We start from the raw sequence: 27,914 nt of genomic DNA on the forward strand, positions 1-27,914 counted from the left end.
ATAATAAAAACAACAATACATGGCAAAATCTGTATCACACCCCATATCAACCCTCGACCAATATCAGCCCTCTGGCCTTCGGCCCTCGGGCTGATATTGGAGTCTCGGGTTGATATGGGGTGTGATACAGATTTTGCCATGTATTATTCTCTATCTAATGCTCTGTTTACATCAGTGGGCTCTTGTGACGTCATAAAACCACAAAATCAAGAACGATAAGCGGGTAAGAAAAGTAACAAGTGGAAAAGTTTTCACCTTTATTTTTCAGTAGAACAAAGGCCAAAAAATATTACTACTCGTAATTTAACATTCTTTCATATATAGCTTTAGGTTCAAAAAATGAAAGCCTAATGTTAAGAATCGTTTCCTATGACCTTTAATCTTTAGTACATCTGGCACTAACAGCTCGTAACAAAGCCTGGATTCTCTAATTTCAAGAATTTGAAATTTTTAAACAAATTGTGGATTATTTTTTTGTACTAAAACTCAACTTGGTTACAGGCTTTTGAGCAATTAATAATAATGTACATGTGATTTTTTTTAAATATGATTTTTAATCAGTGTTCTTGATGAACTACACAATGATCTGTAAACAACTTGTTTATAGACATTTGGCAATGCAATACATGTAATATTGTTTTTGTAAATTTTTAGTCAATGAAATAGATGAACTTCAAGTATTAATTTAAAATTATTTTAATGTAATTAAATATAGTTTATATAATAGGTATCAAATTACTTAGCAAATGGTTTACCAATGTCACGTGATCGTAATAGCCAATCAAATTACTCCTCAAGTTTTGCTTCGTCTCTCTAGCACGGTTCCTGCATATCTCAAGTAAAGACTTATGTGAAACTTTGCCGGTGTTATTTATATTCTCTGTTGTGGATTGTAATATCTAAATAGCAGACACACCATGTGTAGTTCCACATGTGTTTGTTTATATGGACACGGGCGAATAGTCTCATAATCCGTGACCTATTCGGATGACCTATGCGATGTGATTATTTATTGTTTGTTTAGATCTATTTATTTACAAGTGACAATGTCTGGAAGGAAAAGAAAACGTGCTGAAACCTCATCAAGACCGACAGAAAGTGAACTTTCACGTTGGAACACAAGTGAACCTGAAAATTGGACAGCATCGGAAATTTTGAACAAACTGAAATTGAAAGGAATCGTGCTGCCACAATCGCTCAAAAAGTCGCAGTTAGTGCAAATATATCGGGACAATGTTTTGTCAAAGGAAACAACTTCGACAAGTAGTGTAACCGAAATTGATCTCAGAGCTAACAATCAAGATGGCGCAGAAGATACACTTCCGGCATCTTCAGATCAGATAACTGAGAACGAGGTTGGGCGGATGTTGACATCTAGGCAAGATGAACTGTCTGAAGCTATACGAGGAATAAGAGACTCAGTGACAAAAGTGGCAAACGAACTGGACGTCCTTAAGAAGAATCAGCCGGGATCTAACCAGCCAGGTAGTTCAACCGAGACTAGGAATTACTTGAATCCTCAGTCCCTTGAATGGAACCCCTCGCAGAATATACCTACCTGAGTTTCCTCGGACTCTTTGCCGTATGTGGAAACGGTATCACCAACGCTATGAAGCAATATAATCCAAGGTAAAGATATTAACCTAGCCTTACTTATCATGCCACGTGAGGTAGAGGAACAAAGGGTGACTGACCGTGAAGGTAGATACATCTTACTGAAACAAAATCATGATGCTAGGTTGTTAAGAAATCTAACTCTTAACGAATTTATAATAGCCTTTACGAAGTACAAAAACATCATTTGTGAGGTTTATCCTTCAAGACAACAAGAATTAGATGCCTACGAACGTGACATAGTAGAAATGGCATCAACTACAAGAGGATCTGCCTTCTACGAATACCATAAGGCGTTCTCAGCCCAAGCAAGTGCACTCTTACTACAGAGAAACATTAACATCGACTGGTCAGTTAGAGACACTAAATTGTTTACAACCATATTTTCGGGTCAAACTATGATACGATGCGAGCTCTGTAGTAGCGTGACACATACCTCAAATTTCTGCCCCAAATCAAAGATGGGGCTCATATCTTCTGTAGGAAATCCAAATGGCAAGATGAAACAAACACCTAGTAATGTGGATGTTCAAGGAAGACCAAGAATTTCATACAAAGGGAAAGAAATATGTAACAACTTCAATGGATCAAATGGATGCCACAGGAATTCTTGCAATCTCCTCCACATATGTTCAGAATGCAAACTAAACAATCACTCTGCATCCAATTGCACAAAAGTGAAAAACAAATCCAAAGATCACACTCAATCGGATACACAATGACTAATTTATGAAGATAATGGGGACAGGCAATGCGAAACAGTGATAATCACCCCGATAAATACTTATTTACTTGAAAAAGAACTTACTAGACACCCCGACAGGATGTTTGTTGATTCATTAATAACTTTAATAATTCATTGAAGAAAGTGGAACTCAATTAACTTGAAATTTCTTCATCAGTAAACTTAAACACTACTTAACTCGTTGGGATACAGAGATGAAAAGTACAATGGACATTCCTTCAGAATTGGGGCAGCAACATCTGCAGCATCAAGTAATGTGGAGGATCACGATTAAAACGTTGGGAAGATGGAGGTCCGACTGCTACAACCGATACATTCGTACAGATGATGACACATTGTCCCGAGCACAACAGGCGACGTGCAACAAGTGATTCATAGTGATTAAGTGATGAAATGTTTCAGTGATTCCTAAGGATGTGATTTTTCATTTGCAGTGATAAACCATATGTATGTAACTTTAAGTTCTGTTCCAAGTCCCTGTTATGTAACCCGCTAAATAATTGCACACTGATGTAAATAGAACTGGAATCATATTACCTCTTGTTAAGACTTTTATATTCATGGAGTTATTGTACTTAGTCAACAGTAACATGATCAACTTATAACTTTCATCTAGGATTCTAGGTGCATTTCAAAATTATAAATCAGTGAACTAAAGAATTTTTATTGAAGTAATGATAGTTTTCCTTACAATTATGATACTAATATGGATTGTTTCATGGCTTTGTTTTTATGTTTGTTCTCTTAAATTTTCAACAATAAGCATATTCACTATAAGGACTTTTCACCTGAGAAATTTATGATTAAATTGATTTCCATTGGATTGTTATTGTAAAAATTCTTAAACCGATATTTAGTGGAAGAATTCCTTGTATGAAGTTTTCAACTAGGCATATTATTTCTTTGTTAGTCTATTATACAGTAATATTGAATGTTTCAAAACTCTGTGTATATATATACATTTGTTTACTTAGCAATTATGTTGTATTTAGAGGATGTTTATCAGATTAAGGATGGTGGTGGTAACAATTTCTTTTGGGGACTCTCAGCTATCTCAAACACATCAATTGTCTTCTTTGTGATATCATCATTTTGGGCATTTCACACATTAATATTTATGTCATGTGTTATACAACCCCAAAGAAATTGCATTTCCAGCATACATGGTACATTCGATTTCTACAAGGCCATCGGTCGCAAACACATGCACAAGGCCATCGGCCTACTTCAGTTACAAGGCCATCGACCATTCAGACTTACAAGGCCATCGACCGATCATACGAGGCCATCAGCCAATCATACAAGGCCATCGGCCAACTACACACAAGGCCATCGGCCAATCACACTAGGCCATCGGCCAATCACACAAGGCCATCGGCCACAACATGCTCAAGGCCATCGGCCACTCATATGTTTAAACATTTTATCTTATGCAAATGTTCACTGTGTACGCATTATTTGTACATAACTGATAAGCATTGATGATGTGTATAGCTGAGTAGTTCTCAAAAGGCAAATAAAGATTTTAAACTATATCAGATTTGGTTTTATATAAAAACATATATTATTTGATATAGATTAATTTGTTGATTAATTGTCAAGACAAAAAATGAAATAAAAGAATTTTTTAATAGTTTTATAATTTATCATCATATCGAGATATGTATCGTATCGTGTTATAATATCGTATCGCAAGATCTGTGTATCGTCCCACCCCTACTTTTGTTGATAAAGTATTTGAAATGAATTTTAAATTCAGACTGCAAATGTCTAAAGAAACGTCAAATATCTTTGTAAAATTCACTTCCGTTCGCGTGTTTTTCTGTCCTCAAAATGAGAAGTTGTCTGAGCAAGATCTCGGAAATGGTAAAAGATTAAGACACTTAACTTATATGAGCAACAGACCTTAAGATGTAGGCAAAACCATTTGGGTTCAGAGCGTCAGCCGTCACTTCCAGTCGTCACAGGAAGTGATCAAAGAAATTGAAAATTTCAACTTTTCTTTTTCTAATTAAAAATTACATCACTTTATTGCATCTCTTTTGCAGATTCAAAAGATGTTGATCCCACTGGAAACAAAAACAACAACTTCCGGTTATAAGAGAAAAACTAAATAATTTGAGTATTTTACTTTCCAATAAATATTCTTTATAGATAAAGTATTTGAAATGAATTTTAAATATGTTATTCAGAGTGCAAATGTCTAGAGTACAGTCCCTGAAACGTTCTACTTTCCCATTTTTCCGTTCGCTCACCGTTCGTTCACCGTTCGTTCAGCGTGCGTTCACCGTTCGTTCACCGTGCGTTCACCGTTCGCTCTCCGTTCACAGTTTTGCGTTCACCGTTCACCGTGCGCTCGCGTTCACCGTTCACAAAGCGTTCAGCGTTCGCTCTTGTTCCGTTCACTTTGCGTTCACCTTGCGTTCAGCGTTCACCTATCGTTCAGTTTTCATTGTCATTCGGAACTCCGAAGTGAAAGGACTTATCTTTTCGTACAGGTTTTTTAATTTAATAACTTACATATCGTGTTTGAAGAATCATTATTTCATGGGGGAAAATATCTACGATATATATTTTTATTATTCTAACTCAGCTGTTAGGTTATTTATTAAATTACTCTGGAAAATAAATGTTGTTATAAGCACATTCTGTACCTACATGTATGTAGAACGATGCTGAAATATTAAATTTAACTAAAGGCAATGTGCAAATACTTCAAGCACTGCAACATTTTGTTGTTTTGTTAAAGACGACAAATCGTTAATGGAGATATAATTATCCATGTCAAATAATTACGCAGCAAAATTACGAAAATATTTATTTGTAACACTTTTTTTTCAATTACTACAGAAAATATGATACAATGATCGTTCTGAGAGTTATACATAGTACTGCGGATATCGTATTAATTTATTATCTTTAGAGCGAATTAAATTGATGGTGTGGTTAAAGGAAATATTTATTTAAAATGTAATGCACTACAGAATTTTCTCTACTATAATATGTAAAGTCTATAGTTATAGAGAAAAAAAATCTTTCTTCACCGTAACTTTATATGTTTGTCATTCGATATGATTAATACCCCCCCCCCCTTTTCCCCCTAAATTGGTTACTTAGTTAGTATTGTATTTCCAGAATATTTTAATTAACATTTTAAAAAAAAAAGTTAAGGTCTTATTTAGAACAAGAATTTCAGTCTCAAAACAAAAAGGCATCTAAAAAAGTCACAAAACAATAGTAGTTCAAAATGTACAGGTGTCGGCGGTGGTATTTGGAATTGGCAGAGAGTATGTTTCAAATTCAAGTGTTAATGCACTATGTATTTTATTCAATTATTATTCAAATGTTGGAATCAAATCTAGAAATGATAAAAATAAATGTTATAACTTGTTGGAAATACTCGCACTTCGTCTTCGATGTGACGAAACTTTCACACCTGCACAGTGTCGAATGATTTTGATTGACAGGACAAGCACGTGGACTTCGTGTGAACTTGAAGCAGGAAAATAAAAACGAGTATGACTGTCAAACAAATGGATTTGATTTGTTGATAAAAAAAAAGTTACTTTCACTGTCTGATATACTTAGAAAAAAATTTCAGAGTTTTTGTTTGATATAGGTACAATATATTTCTCTCTCTCTCTCTCTCTCTCTCTCTCTCATTTGTCTGTTTAATAAAAACTATAACAGCATATTACTTGAATATCAAGTTCTGAAAATTGAATTTATAACAAGTAATATGAATATGTATCTTTGTATTATCTTGTCCGAGTATAATCACGGCCATCTACAGATAAATGTAGAAGTCTGCTCAGTAAACATGGCCGTAGGAACCGAGGGGGGGGGGCAAGGGGGCGTGCCCCCCTCCCCAATAATTTTGCCGATATATAGATTATTATAGTAAACATAGATAGTATATGCTTGTGCCCCCGCAATAAAAAGTCTGATGATCTTTTTTTTTTTTTTTTGCTTGTCAGGAAATTTTTGGTAGTGCCCCCTCAACTATCAGCTGAAAATGTATGGCTGTGCCCCCCCCCCCCCCAACCGAATTTGCTTCCTACGGGCCTGATAAATCATCAAGTAAAATAGAAATGACACATAATATATTATTGTATTAAAAATTTAAAATGCGAGCGTATAAATGCAAAACGTCCACTGACCTATGTAATTATTTTTTTTTCATTACTTTACACGAAATCGCCTTAACACGGAGTTATATGAATGGATGTTACAACCACTTTAATTCATTCTATAAGTCAGAAGTTTTCTCTGATTTGTTATCAAATAAGAATAAACACATTTTTATTTTCCAACTAAAAAAATATCTCTTATACTTCAGCGTTCGGCAACAATTGCAATGTTTTAATGCGATAAAAATCGTGTGATTAAAAACTTAATGTGCATGCATCGTCTTTCTCAGGACAATTTTGGAGAATTTATTTTATTGACTTATTTATTCATTCAGTTATTGGTTTACTTATTTATTATTGATTGATTTATTTATTTATTTATTTTGGCACTTGACATAATAAAACAATAAAATAGTTTCAATGCAAGGAAAAGATCAGAGGCATTCCGAATATATCGTTCATCTTGCGTTCACCGTTCGTTCACCGTTCACTTTGCGTTCGCGTTTGCGCTCCGTTCGCGTTCTGCGTTCGCTCACCGTTCAGCGTTCACACATCGTTCACCAAGTTGCGTTCAGCGTTCACACATCGTTCACTCACCGTTCGCTCTGCGTTCGTTCAGCGTTCGTTCACCGTTCGTTCAGCGTTCGCTCACCGTTCAAGTGGGAAAGTAGAACGTTTCAGGGACTGTAACCTAAAATATCTTTCAAAAATTCACTTCTGGTCGTGTGTTTTCCTGTCCTCAAGAGAAAAAATTGTCTGAGCGAGGATCTCAAAAACAGGTAAAAGATTAAAACACCAAACTTTTACGAGTAATAGACCTTGCGGAGTATGCGAAACCATTTGGGTTAAACGCATCAGTCGTCACTTCCGCTTGTCACAGGAAGTGATCAAAGAAATCAAAAATTTCATCTTTTCTTTTTTAAATTAAAGTTTGCATCACTTTATTTATCTTTCTCATAAATATTGCTTATCGATAAAGTACTTGAAATGTTTTTATGCATTTTGTAGATACTGCAAATGTCTAGAGAAAAGTCAGAGATTTTTATAAAATTCACTTCCGCTCGCGTGTTTACCTGTCCTCTAAATAAGAATTTGTTCTCACAATATTGCTCGGCAACAATAAACTCTTGAAGTCTAAAGCTTTCAGGACTGATAGTCAGTCATCAGTTTACTTGAATCGTGAGAAAATCTTGTATAGCCGTTACTTCTGTCGTGACATGAAGTGATGCAAAAAAGTGAATGGTTAATGGTTAGCAAGTTGGATTTTCGTGCTGACGACCAGGTTTAAATCTCCAGAGTGTCTGAATTTCTTTTATCACTTTTTCAGCTTGAATTTTCGTTTTTATTTTCAGAATCGGACGGAAGACCTCTCATTGCTCGCAATGAGTATCTAGTTAAGGTCTTCTGTTTCCAACGGAAGACCTTCTACTGATTTTGTTGTTTCTTTTCCACTATTTTTTTTTCTCTTATTGATTTTGTGCAGGTGATTTCTTCAGAACGCCTCAATAGATTTTCATGAAAGTTTCAGCAATGATGGCAAATTATCTGAACTTAGGGCATTTTTTTTTTTTTGCCCTCCTCACTTCCGGTCGCGAAATACGGCCAATTTTCTTTTTTTAAAGTTGCATTTTGTTCACCATTGTTCTCAAAATTGCTTTGAGATTGAGTCTTGAAACTTTCAGGGATGATAGATTGTGACTTGTAGATTTGAATTTCTTGTTTAGTTTTTGTTGCCGTGACGTCCATTGTCCACCAGAAGTAGTTTTAAAAAATGCAAATTTTTATTTTTTTTTCTTTTTTAAATGTTTATAAAAAAGATAAAAGGGGCAAATAGACTGTTTCAAGTCATATTATTTCCACTGGAAGTTATTTCTTCCAAACTGGAAGTAGACGAGAAAATGCTCATTTTTCCTTGAAACTTTGAGGGATGACTCCTCCACACTCAGTGAGGAGTTAAAATTCATTTTGAGAACTTCCGGTCATACCGGAAGTGAATATAAAAGACCCGAAGTTGTTTGAAATTGATAGATTTCACTCTTTCATGTGTTGCTAGGCATATTTTGAAGAATTGATATGAATATTTTTTTTCATTTGAAGTTGTTTTACTTTCTTGTATTAATCAAAATTTCCGAATCAAGATCTTATCAGAAATCTTACAGAAGACCTACTCGTTGCTCGCAATAAGATCTCATCTAGTTATTAAGGTCTTCCGTATCCGCAGAAAACCTTATACTGATTCTATTGTTTCTTATTATTAAGGTCTTCCATATCCATGGAAGACCTTATAGTGATTCTACTTTTTCTTCTTATTTTTTTTTCCCCTCCCCAAAATTTTGTGCAGGCGATTTCTCGAAAACTATTCAGTGGTTTTGAATGAAACTTTCAGGAATTATGCGTCGTCAAATGAACTTTGTTCATCAGAAGGAAAATTTGGAAAACTCACTTCCGGTTCCAAGTTATTGACAGTTTTCTGATTTTAAAATGAGATTTTGTCCCCCCTTTTTTTCAAAAATGGCTTAAGATATGAACTGGAGACTTGTTAGAGATGATAGATTATGACTTCTAGATGAGGGGAATCACCTTTTCGTGCGTCATCAGTACTTCCGGTCATTACTGGATGCGAATTTTAAAAAAAGTTGAATTTTTAAACTTTTTTGTTTTTCTATATTTTTCTTTTATATTAGTAGGGTTAATAGAGGCTCTTCTGAAAATGCTTAATATATAATTTATTTTAGAATTGATTAATCCAGACTCCTGATATTCGCACTTCTAAATTTGAAGCGGGTCCAAAGTGGCGGCTGTCTTCGCAAACTCCGACGAGCAGGTCGGCACTCGGAGCTCCTCGGGTGGCTCGTTCCTCGCACACTAACCTTGGACGTCAATGATGTTCTACCATGCTGCTGATACATTCATGTGATCTTATTTGAAATTCCTCCAAATGTTATACCTTTGAAGTCTGAGTTACTTTGAAGCACCCCAACACTATGTTTTGCTTTCAAGGACTACTTACATGATGTTGTGATCAAAACCAATATCCAAGGAAGAATTAGACAAGAGAAAAAAAATGTTTGAAGAACTTTATGCAGAGTAAAATATGAAATGAGTCACAAGGCAGTTTCCAGCAGAGAAATGTAATCGATTTGATGCATATTTCTCCACCAATCACTTCCGAGGTTTGTATGGAGCATAGCGGAGTCAGTCTCGGATTGCCGATTGGCAGGTTGGAGTTTACGGAGATAGCCAAGCGTCTTGTTGAACGAAACTACCATAAGGATCAATGAAATATGAAGGAATTGTTGGATCTTTCAGTTTATGAAATAGATAATCTGTCTTCAAAAACATAAATACTCTGACCTCCAATTGCAATAAAATGAGTAATTTGTACGGTACATACAATAATATATATGAAAATGGAGACCATTCAATATAACATACATTTGAAAGAAAAGGTGCGAAGATTTACTCGTGACGTAATGTATCGTGACTCTTCTTTCATAGTAGAAAAAATGTTCTGATGCAGAAGTGCAGAAAAAGATAACATGGACACGTTTGTATGAAATACAGGTACACGGAATTACATGGAATAAAAAGTTGAATACACAAAGAATTAAGGAAGTAAACAGTATCATCAGTTCATCAGTAATAGATTATTTGTTATTGTTTAAAATCAAGTCACGAATTCCGATGTGAATCTGCTTGCACAAAATTTGGCTAGCTAGCTCTCCTTCTATAATTCTGCACTATATAAAAAAAACTTTTAACCTCCATGACGCTCGTTACTTCAGGCAATGATACAAAGTAAACATCGATGATGGCTGGTAAAATTGCGCTGGTGTAGTGGCATCCATATTGAATTTTCACGAAGGCGATCTGGGTTTAATCCCGAATTTGTTTGCTTAAATTTACGTTTTCAACTTTATAAATGGTGAGTGGTTTTTTTCTGTTAGAGATGATAGAACATGATTTCTAGATTGGCGAAGAAGGGACCTTTTCATGGGTCGTGGTTAGTTCCGGTCGCTTGCAGAAGCCAATTTAAAAAATAGATTTTTCATCTTCAATATTTTTCAATAATATCTGAAGGGTTAAGAGAGCCTCTTTTCAAAATACTAAATATATAATTTGTTTTTCGAATTGATAAATCCAAACTTTTGATATTCGTCATTTTCACTTTGAAGCGGGAGTCGAAATGGCATAATGGTTAGCACGTTGGATTTTCACGCTGACGACCAGGGTTAAATCTCCAGAGTGTCTGAAATGTTTTTTCACTTTTTCAGCTTGAATTTACATTTTTATTTTCAAAATCGGACGGAAGACCTCTCATTGCTCGCAACGAGTTTCTAGTTATTATTATTCTTTTTTTTTAGACAAAATTTTGTGCACGCGATTTCTCGAAATCTATTCAATGAATTTCTTCGAAATTTTCAGGGATAAAAGGTCTTTATACGAATTTTATATAAAATTCCATTTTTTGGTAAATACGGTTCCAGTGCCAAGTTATGGTCAATGATCTGATTTTAAAATGAAATTTTGTCTGTGAGTGTTCTCAAGAATGGCTAAAGATATGAACTGGAGACTTGTTAGAGATGATAGAACATGATTTCTAGATTGGAGAGGGCACCTTTTCGTTCGTCGTTGGCACTTCCGGTCGCTTCACGGTCGGAAGTGATCAAAGAAATCATTAAATTTCAACTTTCCTATATAGCTAAATCAAGCTATATAGCTAAATCAAGAGATTGTGCCGGACCTGTTTATTCCGTATGGGCGTTCTTGTTCAGGTGTTGCTAAAACGCAGAATGGAAAACGGAACGGAAAGCGGAACGGAAAACGGAAAATATGATTCAAGGTTAAATCACTTAAGATATAAAAATCATACCAGAAACAATATACATCATATAAATTTTTCATATTTAATCCTTAATTATTAGAATACAAACTAATTTAGTCATGTTCATTCTCTTATTCATGAAGTCAAAGCACAGGGTACGGAAAACGGAACAGAAAATATCTAATGCTGTACATATATACATGTACATGTTGCATATTGTGGTAAAATATGGATGAGTTGGAGAACTTTATTGAAGGTCACTCTGATTAATATGAACGGCAGGTATTCGATATCCTTATGAGCCATATGAGTGAGAAATTCCGTAATTCCAATGCATATGTACCCATGCACCTTAAGTGTGGATAACATACATCTCTGTAACCCCCCCCCCCCCCCCCCCAATACTTAAATATAAATAACAACTCTATATTTTCGCGAAAATATGTAATTTCCCCATCAATTTCATCTTGACGTTATTCCGTGCAATCAGTTAATGCTGTTTTGCACAATTTGGCCATATACATGTATGCTACATGTATCTTAAATTCCGTTTCAGGTCCCTGTGGATTGCATCAACACTCCTGTAGTTATAATAAACTTTTTAAAAAAAATTGTTTTCTTAATGCCAGTGATCGTTGTCTCTAACACAAATGTATATATACTCTGTCTTTCAATAATGATGATTTTGTCTTTGACGAATAAGCCATTTTTTAAAACTCAGATTTGGATGAGTGATAAGCAGGTGCGGATCCAGGAATTTTTTTCGGGGGGGGGGGGGGGTCCACCCCAGCCAAAAATAAAAATTCAAACCAGGAATTTCTTGACAAGCAAAAAAAGTAAACTCCTTTCCCAAACGTTAAAAACCGATTTCGTGGGGGTGGGGTGGGGATTAGTCGTTGACTACTAAAGCTTCATACCTAATATGACTTTTCAGACCTAGATTCGCGTTTTCGAGGAGGGGGTCCGCGTTTTCTAGGGGTGTGGGGTGGGGGTAGGTTACACGGTAATTTTTAATGGGTTTAGTATATACATTTTATAGCCCTGCAAATTCAAGGGCGGGGGGGGGGGGGGGCAGACCCACCGACCCCCCCCCAGATCCGCGCATGATAAGTGAGACATTCTGATAGATAATTGGGATGTGAGTCTAATTAGTGTGTATTTTATTGACCATTGCATGTATATGTTACATGTTCTGAGGAGAAAAAAATCATAAATAAATCACATTTCAACGGTAACTTTTAATTAAATATGAACTACATGCATTAGATAAAGAATATTGCTTCCTATGTGTGAATTATACCTGTGCTTAGTGAAAAACTTGACATTAAATTTTCCGTTTTCCGTTCCGTTCCGCGTTTTAGCAACACCCTTCTTGTTCTAGTCTTTGCTTTCCTTCATTCTTAAAATCATCAGTTTGCAGAATATCTATAGTTACGATTCAAGAAAAATTTAAACACTTTAACTAAAAATTCATAACACATACCATTTCTCCCTTTACGTCGGCATGGTCAAAGAACAAGGAAGCCAGAACTGTACCAGAAATAACTGCCGCCATTTTTCTTATTCAATCTCGAAATAAATTCTTCTCAATGCTTATCACATATTACAACGCTTACATAGGAAGAAGACTATTTGAAATATTTTCTTATTTTACACTGTCACCATCAAGTTGTCACATTACAATTTATAACTGACAGGCGGTAAAACTAGTAGTCAGCAGTGCATGTGGGCGCGTCGATTTACCCAAAAGGACCCAAAAGAATCCAAAAGGAAACTAAAAGGACCCAAAAGGAAACCAAAAGGACTCTAAATGAACATATTATGATATACTGAAAATTAAAACTTTGAATTAAATAATAAATTTATATTATATAAGTATATATAAAAGTTGGAAAAACATAAATTGATATTGATATACTGTTGCAACTTTTATTTGAGAAATAACATAACGCCCTATAAGTATATACACGTCAAACACTAAATCTGGTTAGAGATGTTTTGTTTTATTTGAGCTAAAAAACAAAGTATTATATTATAATTTTCCCTTATAATTTCCATATCTTACTATATGATATAAAATGAAGCAAGAAGTTTTATTTTATGACTTGTTCTAGGCATATGGTATCGGGGGGGGGGGGGGGGGGACCCCACCCGCACCCCAAACACACATTTTTTCCCCAAAAAAAATGTTTCACTTGCAATAAAGTATGAAAGTATTCATTGAAAAGCCAATTGTCCCCTTCGTTTCTAGTCCTTTTGGGTTGCTTTTAATTTCCTTTTGGGTTCCTTTTGGATCCTTTGGGGTTCCTTTTGGGTTCTTTTGTGTCCTTTTGGGTAAATCGACGCACCGCTGCTGACTGGGTAACGGATGGGTTCGGCCCGATTACATGTTCGCTCTAAGTGGTTTCGCGGCGAGTGGTTTCGCCCCCATTATATCTGTTACTGTAATTAAAAGTGTCAATTTTTTCCACGTGTGTATTTTGGCAGTTAGCTATGACAAATCTTCAATGTTTACGTTTGTGGTATTTGCGTATGGGCTATGGAAAAGGTTTTTATTATATATATTTAAAGCGATCTGCACGGCACACCTATTTGATTACGTCTTTAATGAAGTAATCTTTGAAAAAAATAAAGATGGAAATTGTTGGAATTAAATTGAAACGCTTAACTTAACATATATTTTACATTCTAGTATTTTAACACAGATGAATTAAGTTGTTTCCCCCCGTGTTCGTGACTTTTTAAAGAAAAGTTCGTATCATAGATTTGCCGTGAAAATCGGACTGGAAATAATTATTTATTAGTATTGATCGGCAACTCATAACTGAATTTAATTAAAGTGCTCAATAATTATATTAATCTAAACACTCATTAATCAAACGACCTTTGCTTAAATAAACATCAAGCACACTGTATGTTTGAAGAAAACCACTGGGGGCGAATCCACTCAGGGCGAACAGGGAAATGGCACGAAACCACTCAGAGCGAACAGGTAATGGGGCGAAACCACCCGCATTATTTGTTCTCTATAAATGCGGGACAGTTCGCCCCTTAAGACCACTCGTGCTGAGACGTTTCGCCCCAAGACAATTCGTGGCAAAGGTCAAGTAATGATTCCTTTAATAAAGTGTTAATTTTCCTTTGTTAGTAGTAATTATTAACTAGTGACATTTGTATTGCTTTGTATCATCCATTATGACGATCACTACACATATACATGTATGGGACATACTAAAGACCTGATATATCCTCGGAGGTCCGTGAGCCGTTACTAACTCGATTGTGTCCGTTTTGTAAATAAATTTAAGATACTGTTTCATTTCTTGTCATGCCTTTGTTTTCAATACCTTTTCTTTCCGTTTGTTTACAATTACGTAACCATTCTTTTGATCACTTCTGGCCGAGGAACCATCGGGTGCATGTGAACAGGTGAACCAGCGATCAGTGACCATACAAAACATCGTCGTTCTAAATCTATTTTACAAACACAACGATTTACGGAAAATTATTTTTTTTAAATTAATTTAATTTTTCAAATGAATTATCTTCATATTTCTGATTTGATTTTAATACTAAACGATAGTGCATTAAATCAATCGTACACTTTATTTGTTCTTTATCTCCATATTTAATTGTTTTAAATAACTTTACTATTATCTTTAAAAAAAAAAACTTCTTTTTTCTCGATCATGTGTAATTGTGTGTTTTATTTTGGAGAATCATCGCGTGTGGACTAGCGATCTGCGGTTACTTTTACTTAACCATTATCGCAAAAGCTTTGTGCTCATTCTACGTTGTGAAAAAGAAAACGAATTTGTTCTGCAACATTAACGATTAAGATCGAATTATGAATTATTTCAATATACTTTTTTTTTTTTGATCAAGGGTTATTTTCATGGTTACTCTAATTTGAAACATGTAAAGAGAGTCGTCAGAATCATAAGGGTGACCAGTCATTTCATATTGATTTGTTATTTTGATGAAAAAAAAAACCCAGTGAAATGGACGAACATTGATGGGGAACTTTGGTGTATATTTATGTAACTCCAGCACGCGGCCAAAGAGTGAACTTCATATCGCTTATGAAGTTCATAAGCGTCGAATTATGCCTATTTACGGAGGTAGATAGTAAAGTTTTAACAAAATATTTCAAGATTTAAAAACAATAAATTTCATTTGTTTTATAATTAAATTAAAAGTCCGTAAATGATTTTTCTTTCCTTTTTTAAAATATAGTATGTGTGTAGTGCGATAAAATATCGGCAGCAGCTAAGATGCATACAAACCTTTAATCTGTGTCCTGAACTATAACGTTAAATTTAAAAGAATATATATAATGATTTTTTTTAATGATTATTGGGATGGAAAAGTTAAGCGCCGAAAAATTCAGTCTCACTTGAATATTACAAATTTATTAGATAGTAACAATGAAAAATTATCACACAAGAATCAAAACTTCATTGGCTACAGTTTCAAAGAACTATATGCGGTATATGCATATTTTTCCCACCACAAAAATCATATTTTGAAATTTTTTTGAAATGAGCTGAATTGTATATATTGTATGAGAAATCTACATTAACAAAAAATATAATAGTTTCATAGTAGGATATTGGAAATTTTTATTTCTATGACGTCACAAACTAATCTGATTTTGTGTTATTTTTCAGAAAGAGGAAAAAATGGACAAAATTTGTTCTATTTTAACTGTAAAATTTAAGGAGCGCAGGCTTGCTCCAGAACAATATTTACATATTTCATTGATATTATCATTCTACACATTATATCAAAATATATTGAGTTGGAGCAGACCTGCGCTCGGTGACTTTTACTCAAAATATCGACGAAATATACACCTTTTTTCTGTATAAATCGTGGAAATTTAGAATTAACGTCATTTTCCTGACGTCATATCTTACACATGGCGTCATGGCTTATGAAAATATTCAGTGCTTTGAAGCCTGCAGATATCCCCCTGTTTAGATCATAATTGTATATTTCTCCGTCAAAGTTTGATATGGGGGGCAAATATTGGTCATTACCGAATATAGTCCTTTTGCATAGGATAATTCCAACACATTCATATCTTTTTAAACTCCCCAGTTTGCAGTTTTTGTAAGACTGACTTTGAATCAATAGAACATCTTTTTGTTGAATGCTATTTGGTAAAGAGATTTGGAATAAAATTGAAGAGAGGTTTTTGTCCAAATTTAATATTTGACAGAACAACAATATTATTTGGCAAATATAAGAAGAAGACCACTGTGACATTTTTGTTCCAATCGAACACTCCTTTGTATGCAGTGTAAACAAAAATATATAAAGTACATATCTTTCCAAGTCAATTCACGCTAGTTTCCCATGCACCTAAACCATTTGCACTACTCCCATGATGCTTCTTCTTATGATCCTCTGTATATACATGTATACTCTTTGTTTTTCTGTTTGGTTTAACTCAGACTTTGTTTTTTATAACCCATTCATAACATGCATACAAATCGCTTGCTATTTAGCTGATTCCACATACGCATGTTTTTGGTTATATTCTTGCTCATGTAGTGTTTACCCTGGCTCTCTCATTTTTTTGTTTGTTTGTTGTTGTTTTTTTTTTTGGTTTTTTTTTTTTGGTTTTTTTTTTGGTTGTTGTTGTTGTTGTTGTTTTTTTTGTTTTGTTTTTTGTTTTTGTTTGTGTGTGTGTGTGTGTGTGTGTGTGTGTGTGTGAGGGTGTGTGTGTGTGTGTGTGTGTGTGAGGGTGTGTGTGAGGGTGTGTGTGTGTGTGTGAGGGTGAGGGAGGGTGTGTGTGTGTGAGGGTGTGTGTGTGTGTGTGTGTGTGTTTTTGTTGAGGTGTGATTTAAGATATGGTATTGAAATAGCACAATATCGAGCCAGGGTGGGAAATTACTATTTAATAGCTACACGTTCAATCTTGCGCTTAAGTGTGTTTGAAATTATTTGCATCAACTTGATATTAAGCTTTAAAAGTAATGGAATTCCAATTATCATGCTGATCATCTTATTTTCCGATCCTAACGAGTATTGTAAAGTTGTACAAAAAATCGTACTTCTAATTACTTTGCACCATTCTCGATGCCTTCATATGCCCATCAGGCGCGGATCCAGGAATTTTTTCCAGGGGGGTCCACCTCAGTGAAAAAAAATTTCCAACCCAAAAATTTCTTGCCACCCCCCCCCCCCAAAAAAAAAACAAAACAAAACAAAACTAAAAAAAACAAAAACAAACAAACAAAAAAAAACTTAATTCCTTTTCCTACCCAGAAAATTTCTAATTTCTTGGCAAGCAAAATCAAAGGGGGGGGGGTAAATACATTTCCAAAACGTGAAAAAAACACCTTTTTCGTGGTGGTGATGGTGGGGTCCACGTTTTCTGGGGGGGGGTCCAATGTCATTTTTTATTTGCTTCAGTATATACTTTTAGTGACTCTGCAAATTCCAGGGAAGGTCCGAACCCCCCCCCCCCCTCTAGATCCGCGCATGCCCATATCTCTAAAAATATTAACTTGCTCATCAACTTCTCAGCACTAACTATACTGGAACGCAAAAGAAACGCAGCATCTTATTTTAGGTGGAAATATTACATATAAGATATAATTTTGTTTCTAAAAAGTAAACATCTTCATAATGTGAAGAAAATAAAGCAGTAACAGTGGTTCTTTGCTAAGACTGTGAAATAACTTAAATTCCATTGTGTTTCCTTTTCCACAGTTAGTTTTAGGATAAACATCTTCAACTTTTTAAATATCGGTAATTTAATGGTTGAATGATTTCCATACCATTACCGGAAGTTAAGTTTGAGTCTGCTTAACAGAAATCAACAATTGCATGTTTAACAACATATTTGCCAATAATTTGGGGTTTTAAGGATTTGTATCTATTCATCATAAGTAATGCAGCAATGTTCCGAAAAATAAATTCCCGTTTCTTTTCCGTAAGGAATGCCCCGGCTTCCTGAAAATGACGCATTTTCATTGCTCTAGCTGGAAAATTGATGGAGAGTTGCAGATGCAAAAATGACCCACATCACGCCTCAACAGGCTCTTACGTATCATTAGCATGAATGACAGCCCTTGGACCGGAAGTCCAAGGGTTACTTCACTGCGCTTGGCTAGAGAAAATTCGACTTCATCATCTGAAAAACAGACATTTAAAAATGGCAAAGAATATATATTTCTTCCGCTCAGATCTCGAGACTGATGAACCTATTGCATCGTAGAAATCAAGCTGCAACTGTTGTGCACGGCAGTCTTGCACGCTGTAATTGAATGGCCGGGAAGGGGGTATTTTAACAGCCATGTGTTACTTTCTAAAGTTAAAAGATAATCATTTAACATTTTTACCAAATCTCTGATGTTTTCAAATCAAGTTTGACCTTAATGTATTCATTTTTGAGATACATTAGATAAAAAATTCAAATATTTGTAGATTACTGCTTGTTGCGTTTCTTTTGCGCTTCAGTATATTAAATTGTCAGGAGACACTGAATTGAATCCTGGTCCTCTAACAAATACAATTGAAAGCTCTTTTGCTACACCTTACTCATTTTCATCAATTTTTGACGGTACTACCGGGATATCATTTGTACATTTAAATGTTCAAAGCTTAAAGCCCAAGCTAGAAATTCTAGAAAGCGAACTCCATAACCACAGTATACTGTCATTTACTGAAACATGGTTAAACAGCTGTTACACCAATATGTTCGATATCATTGTCCTTCTTACGGCCTCCTTAGTCAACCCCCTCTAGAATCTCACCGTTTCAAATGGAAAATATGGCTATTTGAAAATGGTGACTACACTTTCTACAGACAAAATTTAGCAAACGTAAACTGGGATGATTTACTTTTTGAATCGGACATAGACAAAAGTGTTTCTAAATTGAATAAAATCATAGTTAAATGCGCACAAATGTCGATTCCCAATAAAACAGTGACCATTCGGCAATCTGCCTCACCATGGTTTAACAATGCTTTAAGAAAACTTATTCGAAAAAGACGTCGTCTCCATAAAAAAGCTAAACGGAGGAAGAGAGATAATGACTGGGTAAACTACAGAAGTACTCGTAATCAGTGTGTCGGTCTTGTCCGAAAACTCAGAGATGAATATCACAGTAAGCTTCCAACTGATATCAACGTGTGCAATGATTCTAGGAAATGATGGAAAATAGTAAACAAGTTAATAAATTTCAATTCTAAGAAACTTTTACAAATTCTCCTCTTTCATTTGAAGGTAGAACATATGAAGATGACAATGAAAAAGCCGAATTACTAAATACCTCTTTCCTAAAACAGTAATCAATTAATGATCATTCAACCAGATTATCAAATACAGATTCCTCCAGTAATTGTGATAACTCTTGATGCAACCGAAATTGAAACAGTTCTTCTTTCCTTAGATACCTCCAAAGCTACAGACCCAGATATCATTAATCCCCGTCTTCTTAAAAAGGCAGCTTCTATATTAAAATTAACATTAATTATGTAAACGCTTCTACATGTCTCTTAAAAAACCAGTATTTCCAATGGAATGGAAAAAAGCAAACATTACCCCGGTATATAAGAAAGAGGACAGAAACAATGTCTCTAATTACAGACCTATATCACTTATATCTCCATAACCGGAAAGGTAATGGAAAAATGTATCTATAATCGGGTAAATCTACACTTATCCAAAAATAAATTCTTTTGTTCAAACCAATCAGGTTTTATTCCAGGTGACTCTACAATAAACCAATTGCTCGATATATCTAACGACATAGGTAAAGCACTAGATTCCGGAAAAGAAGTAAGAACTGTTTGTGTGTGTGTGTGTGTGTGTGTGTGTGTGATATAAGTAAAGCCTTTGATAGGGTATGGCATGAGGGTCTCCTATTCAAACTAAGAAATGCAGGGATAAATGGAAACTTGCTTAAATGGTTTAAAAGTTATCTTACAAAAAGAGAGCAAAGAGTAATACTCAACTCAACCTCATCAAGTCGCCCGCTGTGGGACTTGGAGACCGGTCCTTCGGATGAGACCGTATAATCCGAGGTCCCGTGTCGCAGTAGGAGCTGGCATCTCTCACTGCTCAATGGCCCTAAGTGCCGAGTATAGGTCAAAATTTACAGCTCTCCACCGGCAAGTGGTGGCGTCTCTATATGATTGAAAAATTCTCGAGAGGGACGTTAAACAATAAACAAACAACCAACCTTATCAATCTGGGGTAGCATCAAAGCTGGTGTACCCGAGGGATCTATTCTTGGTCCTCTGTTATTTCTCATTTACATAAATGATATTGTATGTGGAATTAACTGTGTAATTAAATTGTTTGCAGACGATACAAAACTGTATATAGTAGTTAAAAATTTTTGCACAGCCAGTCAGATATTAAACAATGACCTCGATAAGATAAGTGCGTGAGCAAAGCAGTGGCTGGTCGATTTCAACCCCTCCAAAACCGAAAGTTTATTATTTAACAAAAACGCATTCCCATTACACATCCCCCGCTTTATCTGAACAGCCAAATAATCGAAAATGTGGAAAGTAATAAACATCTTCGAATACATTTTTTTTAAATGCCCACTGGGATTTGCACAGTCATTTAATAAACCATTCTGAAAGCATCTCAACGTCTTCATATACTAAGAAAACTTAAATTTCTTATTGATAGAAAATCGTTTGAAAAATTTGTATTTTTCATTTTTCTTATGTTAGACCGCTACTAGAATATGGTGACGTTATATGGGATAATATGTCCAGTGATCTTGTTAATGAAATCGAACATTTCAGTATTGAGGCCGCTCGTATTGTAACCGGCCCTGCAAAACTTGTAAGTCTTCACAGACTTTATCAGGAGACTGGTTGGGAATCTTTAAAAGTCAGAAGATGTAAACATAAAATTATACAGTTTCACAAAATGGTCTACGGCCACAAACTTCTCAATACCTTACGAATCTAGTCCCACCGCAAAATCAAGATATACACAATCATTCCACGAGACAAAAGTGTAACATAAAGCAAGTCAAATGCAGAACTGATCACCATAGTAACTTCTTCATCCCATCAACCATCAAACTTTGGAACAAATTACTTGATTCTATCAAACAAAACCCATCGTTATCAAATTTAAAACACTATTTAAATGTCAACAATGCAAATAGTAAACCCCCTCAATATTATTCTACTAGTAAACGTAAGGGACGGATATTGCACACAAGACTACGACTTGATTGTAGCTCACTAAAAAGTCATTTATTTTTCCGCAATATTGTCAGTAGCTCAAACTGTAATTGTGGCGGGATTGAAACTTCTGAACACTTCCTCCTACACCGTCCTCATTTTGAAAATCTCAGAGATAGATTTATTTTCACAATTACACATTACATCAACGCCAATATATTATTATTTGGTGACCAAAATCTTCCTATAAAAATCGTTTATAGTTTATTTCTTTTCAATGGCAAAACATTGGCAATTTTTAATAGAATGTGTCAAAATTTTTATCCAGGGTCACTTTGACAAAGTTCAAGTATACTTTAGAAAATACAAATCTTGTCCTGGTAATTTTTTTCTTACCGATTTTGTGCAGTTGTGTTCTAGAAAACGGCTAGCTTGATATACGTGAAACTTTCAGATGTAATAGAACATAAAACAATTCTAGATACATATATTCTTTCCATTTTTAATTAATGACATCACTTACGGTTTAGAATCTTTCAGCGATTAAGTGATTTTTGGACTGTCATTTTGTCCGATAGTTTCAAAAAAAAAAACAAAAACATTCGACATAGAAACATAAAATTTTCATTGTTAGTGGAGCAATTAATGTAGATGTAAATTACGTTTTTCATTACAACAGGAAAACGAAACGTCGACGCTCGCTAAGTTCCAAAAAGGCATATCGAGAATTTAAACATTTTTTTAGACGTTTTCTACAATAGTTCATTACTTATGAATACTTTTTTTAGGACATGTAGAATAAAAATGTTTCAAATTTCAAGTTCTTTCGAATGGAATAAAAAAAGAAGAAGAAAAGAAATGGTACCTAAAATCAAGGATGTAGAGAGTTCGGGGATGTAGAGAGGTCGGAAGTTTTTTAATAAGTTTTGAGAATTAGTATTACATCATAAAAGCAAAGTTGTTAGATATAACATGTAGGCTTTTTGACATCAGAGGCAGCTGCTTTTTCAATAAAGATTCGACTCGTAAATATACTTACCTTGTCATTGGTTATTTGCAAAATTATTTTGTTAAAAAGCATTCTGATTCTGATTGTGAGTTTCTGATTGACAATATCTATGTTGTTTTTGGAGATAACGTATTTCAACAATCTGTTGGAATTGTCATGGGTACCAATTGCGCCCAGTTATTAGCAGACCTAATTTTCTATTCATATGAAGCAGAATTTATTCACAAACTTCTACATGAGAAGAAAACATTTGCTGTTTTACTCCACATTTTGATATATCGACGACGTATTATCAATTAACAATAGTTACTTCCATTCATATGTCGACTCGATATATCCCAGTGAGCTTGAAATAAAAGATCCAACAGAGTCTGACACATCTGTTCCATATTTAGATATTTTACTAGAAACAGACCTTAGTGGTAACCTAATAGCAAAGTTTAATAATAAACGTGATGACTTCAACTTTTCAATCGTCAACTTCCCTTATTTATGTAGCAATATACACTTATCACATGCATATGGGGTTTATGTCTCTCAGTTGATTCGATACGCAAGAGCATGCTCTATGAACAATTTCTAAAACGAGGTAAGCTATTGACAAACAAGTTGATAAAACAAGGATATCAAAAGTCTCGTTTGAAGTCATCATTTCGCAAGTTTTATGGTCGATACAATGACCTTGTCAGCACATACAACATATCATTGAGTCAAATGCTGACTGATGTTTTTCATGCTAATTGGTAGGCCATTATTATACACTGAACTGTCTACGAATTTTTCCGATTTTTTCCCATTAAGACAAGGAGCACACGGCAGGTGTGACCGGTCGGCAGGGGATGCTCACTCCTCCATGGCACCTGATCCCACTACTAAATTTTTAGGTCCGTGCTCTGTTCCAAATTTGTATCGTTTCATTGGACTTTCGAGATTGAATACTGTTTGTTATCTTCATATTTCATGTAGGATCTAGTAAGAAAATCGTCAAATGACATACTGTATGTGTACTTAAAAAAGCGGGCTTCAAATTTTACCTGCTTTGGCGCAGACAACGATGCGCTAATTCATGAATACCGCTAAGAAATCATTTATTAATAAAATATACGGCCCTTACTGTTTTCCATCTGATTTCGATTATAAAAGTCTTTCGTCTCCATGGAAGATGTTGTCTGAATTTGGAATTGCATAGAATAGAAAGTTAAATGCATAAAGAAGAAAGGAAGTAAACACAATAGTTTTTTTTTTTTTTTTTTTTTTAGTTTTTATCAGTAACAGATTATTTCCTCTGCTATCAGTTATTGTTAAAACTCAAGTAATAAATCCGATGTCAATCTACTAGTACTTGCACAAAATTTAGCTGGCTAGTTTTCATCCTATAATTCCACACTATAAGAAAAAAAGATTAACCTGCCTGACACTCGTTACTTCAGGGAATGAGTGCAAGGTAAACATCGGTGCTTGCTGGTACATTGCGCAAGTGTAGTGGTTTCAATATTAAAGAACAAGGTTCACTTAGGACCTTTTTTGGCCCTGTGAATTTCAGAAAAACTGAAACTGCTTGGTTTTAGTTGACGATGCATTAAATATCATTTAGACCTTTGATGACTGCGTATCTATCAAAAATGACGTAATTTTCTGACTAGCCAATGCATTATGACGTCATGAAATGCGTCATTTTCCTCATATCATGAAAAATTCTACAAAACAGCCAATTTTTAAAGCTATTTTTCGATAATAAATATAGAGCGTAACCTCTGATCTTAAATATGCATCTATAAAATGTTAGAACTATTTCTGAGGATTACAAAACTTGTTTTATTTTTTAGATCAGAGGGTGTGCTCATATTATTTCTCTTCTGTGAAAGTACTCAAATATACTTATTTTCATTAAAATTCAAGAACATTGCAATTTCATGAGCCCTGTTTTCCAAGACCTTGGCTATAAGGAGAAAATTTTTAATAGGAAATGAAAAACACTAAGTCTCTACTTTATCTTGATGTTTAAAATGGAACATAAAGTGTTAGTCAATAAATTGGTATATCTACAGGGCCATTTTCTGCATAAAGTGAACCTAGCTCTTTTCGGGCAGCCGATCTTGGTTTAATCCCGACTATATCTGAATTTTTTGCTTAAATTTACGTTTTCATCTTTTTCAATGATGTTGAACTTTTTTTTCTCTTTGTGAATTCTGTGCTCTTTTTATTTTTTTTTTTATAAATAAAAAATCTTTTTAAAGACCCATGTTAAATTTTTAGGTGTCTTTACAACGAGCAAATATAAATGTAATTTTACGTGCAAAGAATATCACAGTTAAGGATATCGATGGTTATTCAGACGGAAGACCTCTCGTTGCTCGCAACGAGTATCTAGTTATTATTATTTTTTTTTTTTTTTTGACTTTCTAATTTTGTGCACGCGATTTCTCAGAGACTATTGGGTTGATTGAGATGAAATTTGCAGGGAAAACGTGCCGTAGGCTGAAGTCATTTTATCCGGGCACAAATTCCATAAATCACATCCGGTGCCAAGTTATGGACCATTTCCTGATTTTAAAATGCAATTTTGTCCAGTGATAATCTCAAGAACGACAAGATATACAAATGGCAAACTTTCAGGAATTATAGATCGTGATAGGTACAAGCCTGGTCGCTACCTTTCGTTCGTCGTCGGTACTTTAGGTCGCACACGAAAGTGACTTTCAAAAATTGATTTTTTCAACTTTTTTCTTTTTGAATATTTTTCTACGATATTAGTAGGGATAATAGAGGGTCTTATCCAAATACTAAATGAATAATTTGCTTTAATGTTGATTTAAATACACTCTAGAAATTCGCTTTTTTCGTTTTGAGCAGCTTTTTAATATTGTGCACGCGATTTCTCGAACACTACTGGATGGATTTACATCAAATTTTCAGGAATAATGTGTTGTAAAATGAACGTGATCTATCTGAGAGAAAATTTGAAAATTCATTTCCGGTGCCAAGTTACAGACCATTTTCTGATTTCAAAATGACGGATAATCTCAAGAACGACAACAGATATCAGTGTCAAACTTTCAGGGATTATAGTTGGTGATAGATACTAGCCGGGTCGCTACATTTCGGTCGTCGTCGGCACTTCCGGTCGCTTACGGAAGTGAGCAAAGAAATAGTAAAATTTCGACTTTTCTTTTTTTAATCAATACTTACACCACATTATTGCATCTCTTTTGTTGTTTAACCGTTCACGGTAGCTCAGTCGGTAGAGCGCTCGCTCCGTGATCGGGAGGTCGTGAGTTCGAATCTCGGCCGCGACAGACCCAAGTCAATAAAATGGGTAGCAACTGTTCCTTCGCCATGCGCTCGGCACTTTGAAGTGAAAGTTGCGGGTCTTTCGGATGAGACCTTAAAAACCGAGGCCCCGTGTCACGGCAGGCGTTGGCACGATAAAGATCCCTCACTGCTCAATGGCCCTGAGTGCCGAGTAAAGGTCAAAATTTGAAGCCCTTCACCGGTATATGGTGACGTCTCTATATGAGTGAAAAATTCTCGAATGGGACGTAAAACAACATACAATCAATCAATCAATCTTTTGTTGTTTCGAAATATGTTGGTCCCACCGGAAACAAAAACGTCAAGTTCCAGTTATAAGAGAAAAACTACATAATTTGAGTATTTTTCTTTCCCATTAATATCTTTTGTAGATAAAGTATTTGAAATGAATTTTAAAAATGTTATTCAAACTGGAAATGTTTAGAGTAACGTCAAATATCTTTGTAAAATTCACTTCCTGTCACTTATTTTTCTATCCTTAAAATGAGAAGTTGACTGAGCAAGATCTCTGAAACGGTAAGAGATTAAGACACCAAACTTACATGAGCAACAAACCTTAAGATGTAGGCAAAACCATTTGGGTTCAGAGCGTCAGCCGTCACTTCAGGTCGTCACAGGAAGTGATCAAAGAAATTGAAAATTTCAAGTTTTCTTTTTTTAATTAAAAATTGCATCATTTTATTGCATCTTTTGCAGATTCGAAAGATGTTGGTACCACCGGAAACAAAAACGACAACTTCCAGTTAAAAGAGAAAAACTACATAATTTTAGTATTTTACTTTCCCATAAATATTCTTTAGAGATGAAGTATTTGAAATGAATTTTAAATATGTAATTCAGACTGCAAATGTCTAGAGTAACCAAAAATATCTTTCAAAATTTCACTTTCGGTCATGTGTTTTCCTGTCCCCAAAATCAGAAGTTGTCTGATGGAGATCTCAAAAACAGATAAAATATTAGAACACCAAACTTTTATGAGTAATAGACCTTGAGGAGTAGGCGAAACAATTTGGGTTAAACGCGTCAGTCGTTACTTCCACTTGTCACAGGAAGTGATCAAAGAAATAAAAAATTTTAACTTTTCTTTTTTTAAATTAAAACTTGCATCACTTTATTGCATCTCTTTTGCTGTTTTGAAATATGTGAGATTCCACCGGAAACAAAAACGTCAACTTCCGGTTTTAGGAGATAAACTACGTTATTTTGATATTAAACTTTCTCATAAATATTGCTTATCGATAAAGTACATGTACTTGAAATGATTTGATGTATGTTGTAGATACTACAAATGTCTAGAGAAAAGTCAGAGATTTTTATTAAATTCACTTCCGGTCGTTTGTTTACCTGTCCTCAAAATTAGAATTCGATATCACAATATTGCTCGGTAACAGAAACGAATGAAGTCTAAAACTTTCAGGACTGATAGTAACGTCAAATATCTTTGTAAAATTCACTTCCGGTCGCGTGTTTTTCCGTCTTAGAAATGTGAAGTTGTCTGAGCAAGATCTCGGAAACGGTAAGAGATTAAAATACCAAACTTTTTATGAGTAATAGATCTTGAGGAGTAGGCGAAAACATTTGGGTTAAACGCGTCAGTCATCACTTCCGCTCGTCACAAGAAGTGATCAAAGAAATCAAAAATTTTAATTTTTCTTTTTTAGATTAAAACTTGCAACACGTTATTGCATCTCTTTCACTGTTTTGAAATAAGTTATATTCCACCGGAAACAAAAACGTCAACCTCCGGTTTTAGGAGATAAAATACGTTATTTTGATATTTAACTTTCTCATAAATATTGCTTATCGATAAAGTTCTTGAAATGATTTGATGTATGTTGTAGATACTGCAAATGTCTAGAGAAAAGTCAGAGATTTTTTCAAATTCACTTCCAGTCGCGTGTTTACCTGTCCTCAAAATTAGAATTTGTTTTCACAATATTGCTCGGCAACAGTATTCAACTGAAGCCTAAAACTTTCAGGACTGATAATCAGTCATCAGTTTATTTGAATCGTGAGAAAATCTTGTATCGCTGTTTTTTCCGGTCGTGACAGGAAGTGATGCAAAAAAGTGATTGGTTAATGGTTAGCACGTTGGATTTTCACGCTGA

The 27,914-nt window shown here is 34.7% G+C and overlaps 1 protein-coding gene across 1 annotated transcript in view; it reads right to left on the reverse strand.

The window, feature by feature from the left end:
* The window catches only part of LOC133200992 (uncharacterized), a 233,657-nt gene extending 220,659 nt beyond the window's left edge, over nt 1-12,998 (reverse strand). The window contains exon 1 of the mRNA XM_061336799.1: nt 12,798-12,998. Coding sequence (XP_061192783.1) covers nt 12,798-12,869 — 72 coding nt within the window. The 5' untranslated portion in view covers nt 12,870-12,998. The remainder of the gene's footprint in view (nt 1-12,797) is intronic.
* Nucleotides 12,999-27,914: the final 14,916 nt, after the last annotated feature.

Source organism: Saccostrea echinata, unplaced genomic scaffold (assembly GCF_033153115.1).
Source record: "Saccostrea echinata isolate AGI-Se365-2 ecotype Australia unplaced genomic scaffold, CSIRO_AGI_Sech_v1 ptg000042l, whole genome shotgun sequence".
NCBI lineage: Eukaryota > Metazoa > Mollusca > Bivalvia > Ostreida > Ostreidae > Saccostrea > Saccostrea echinata.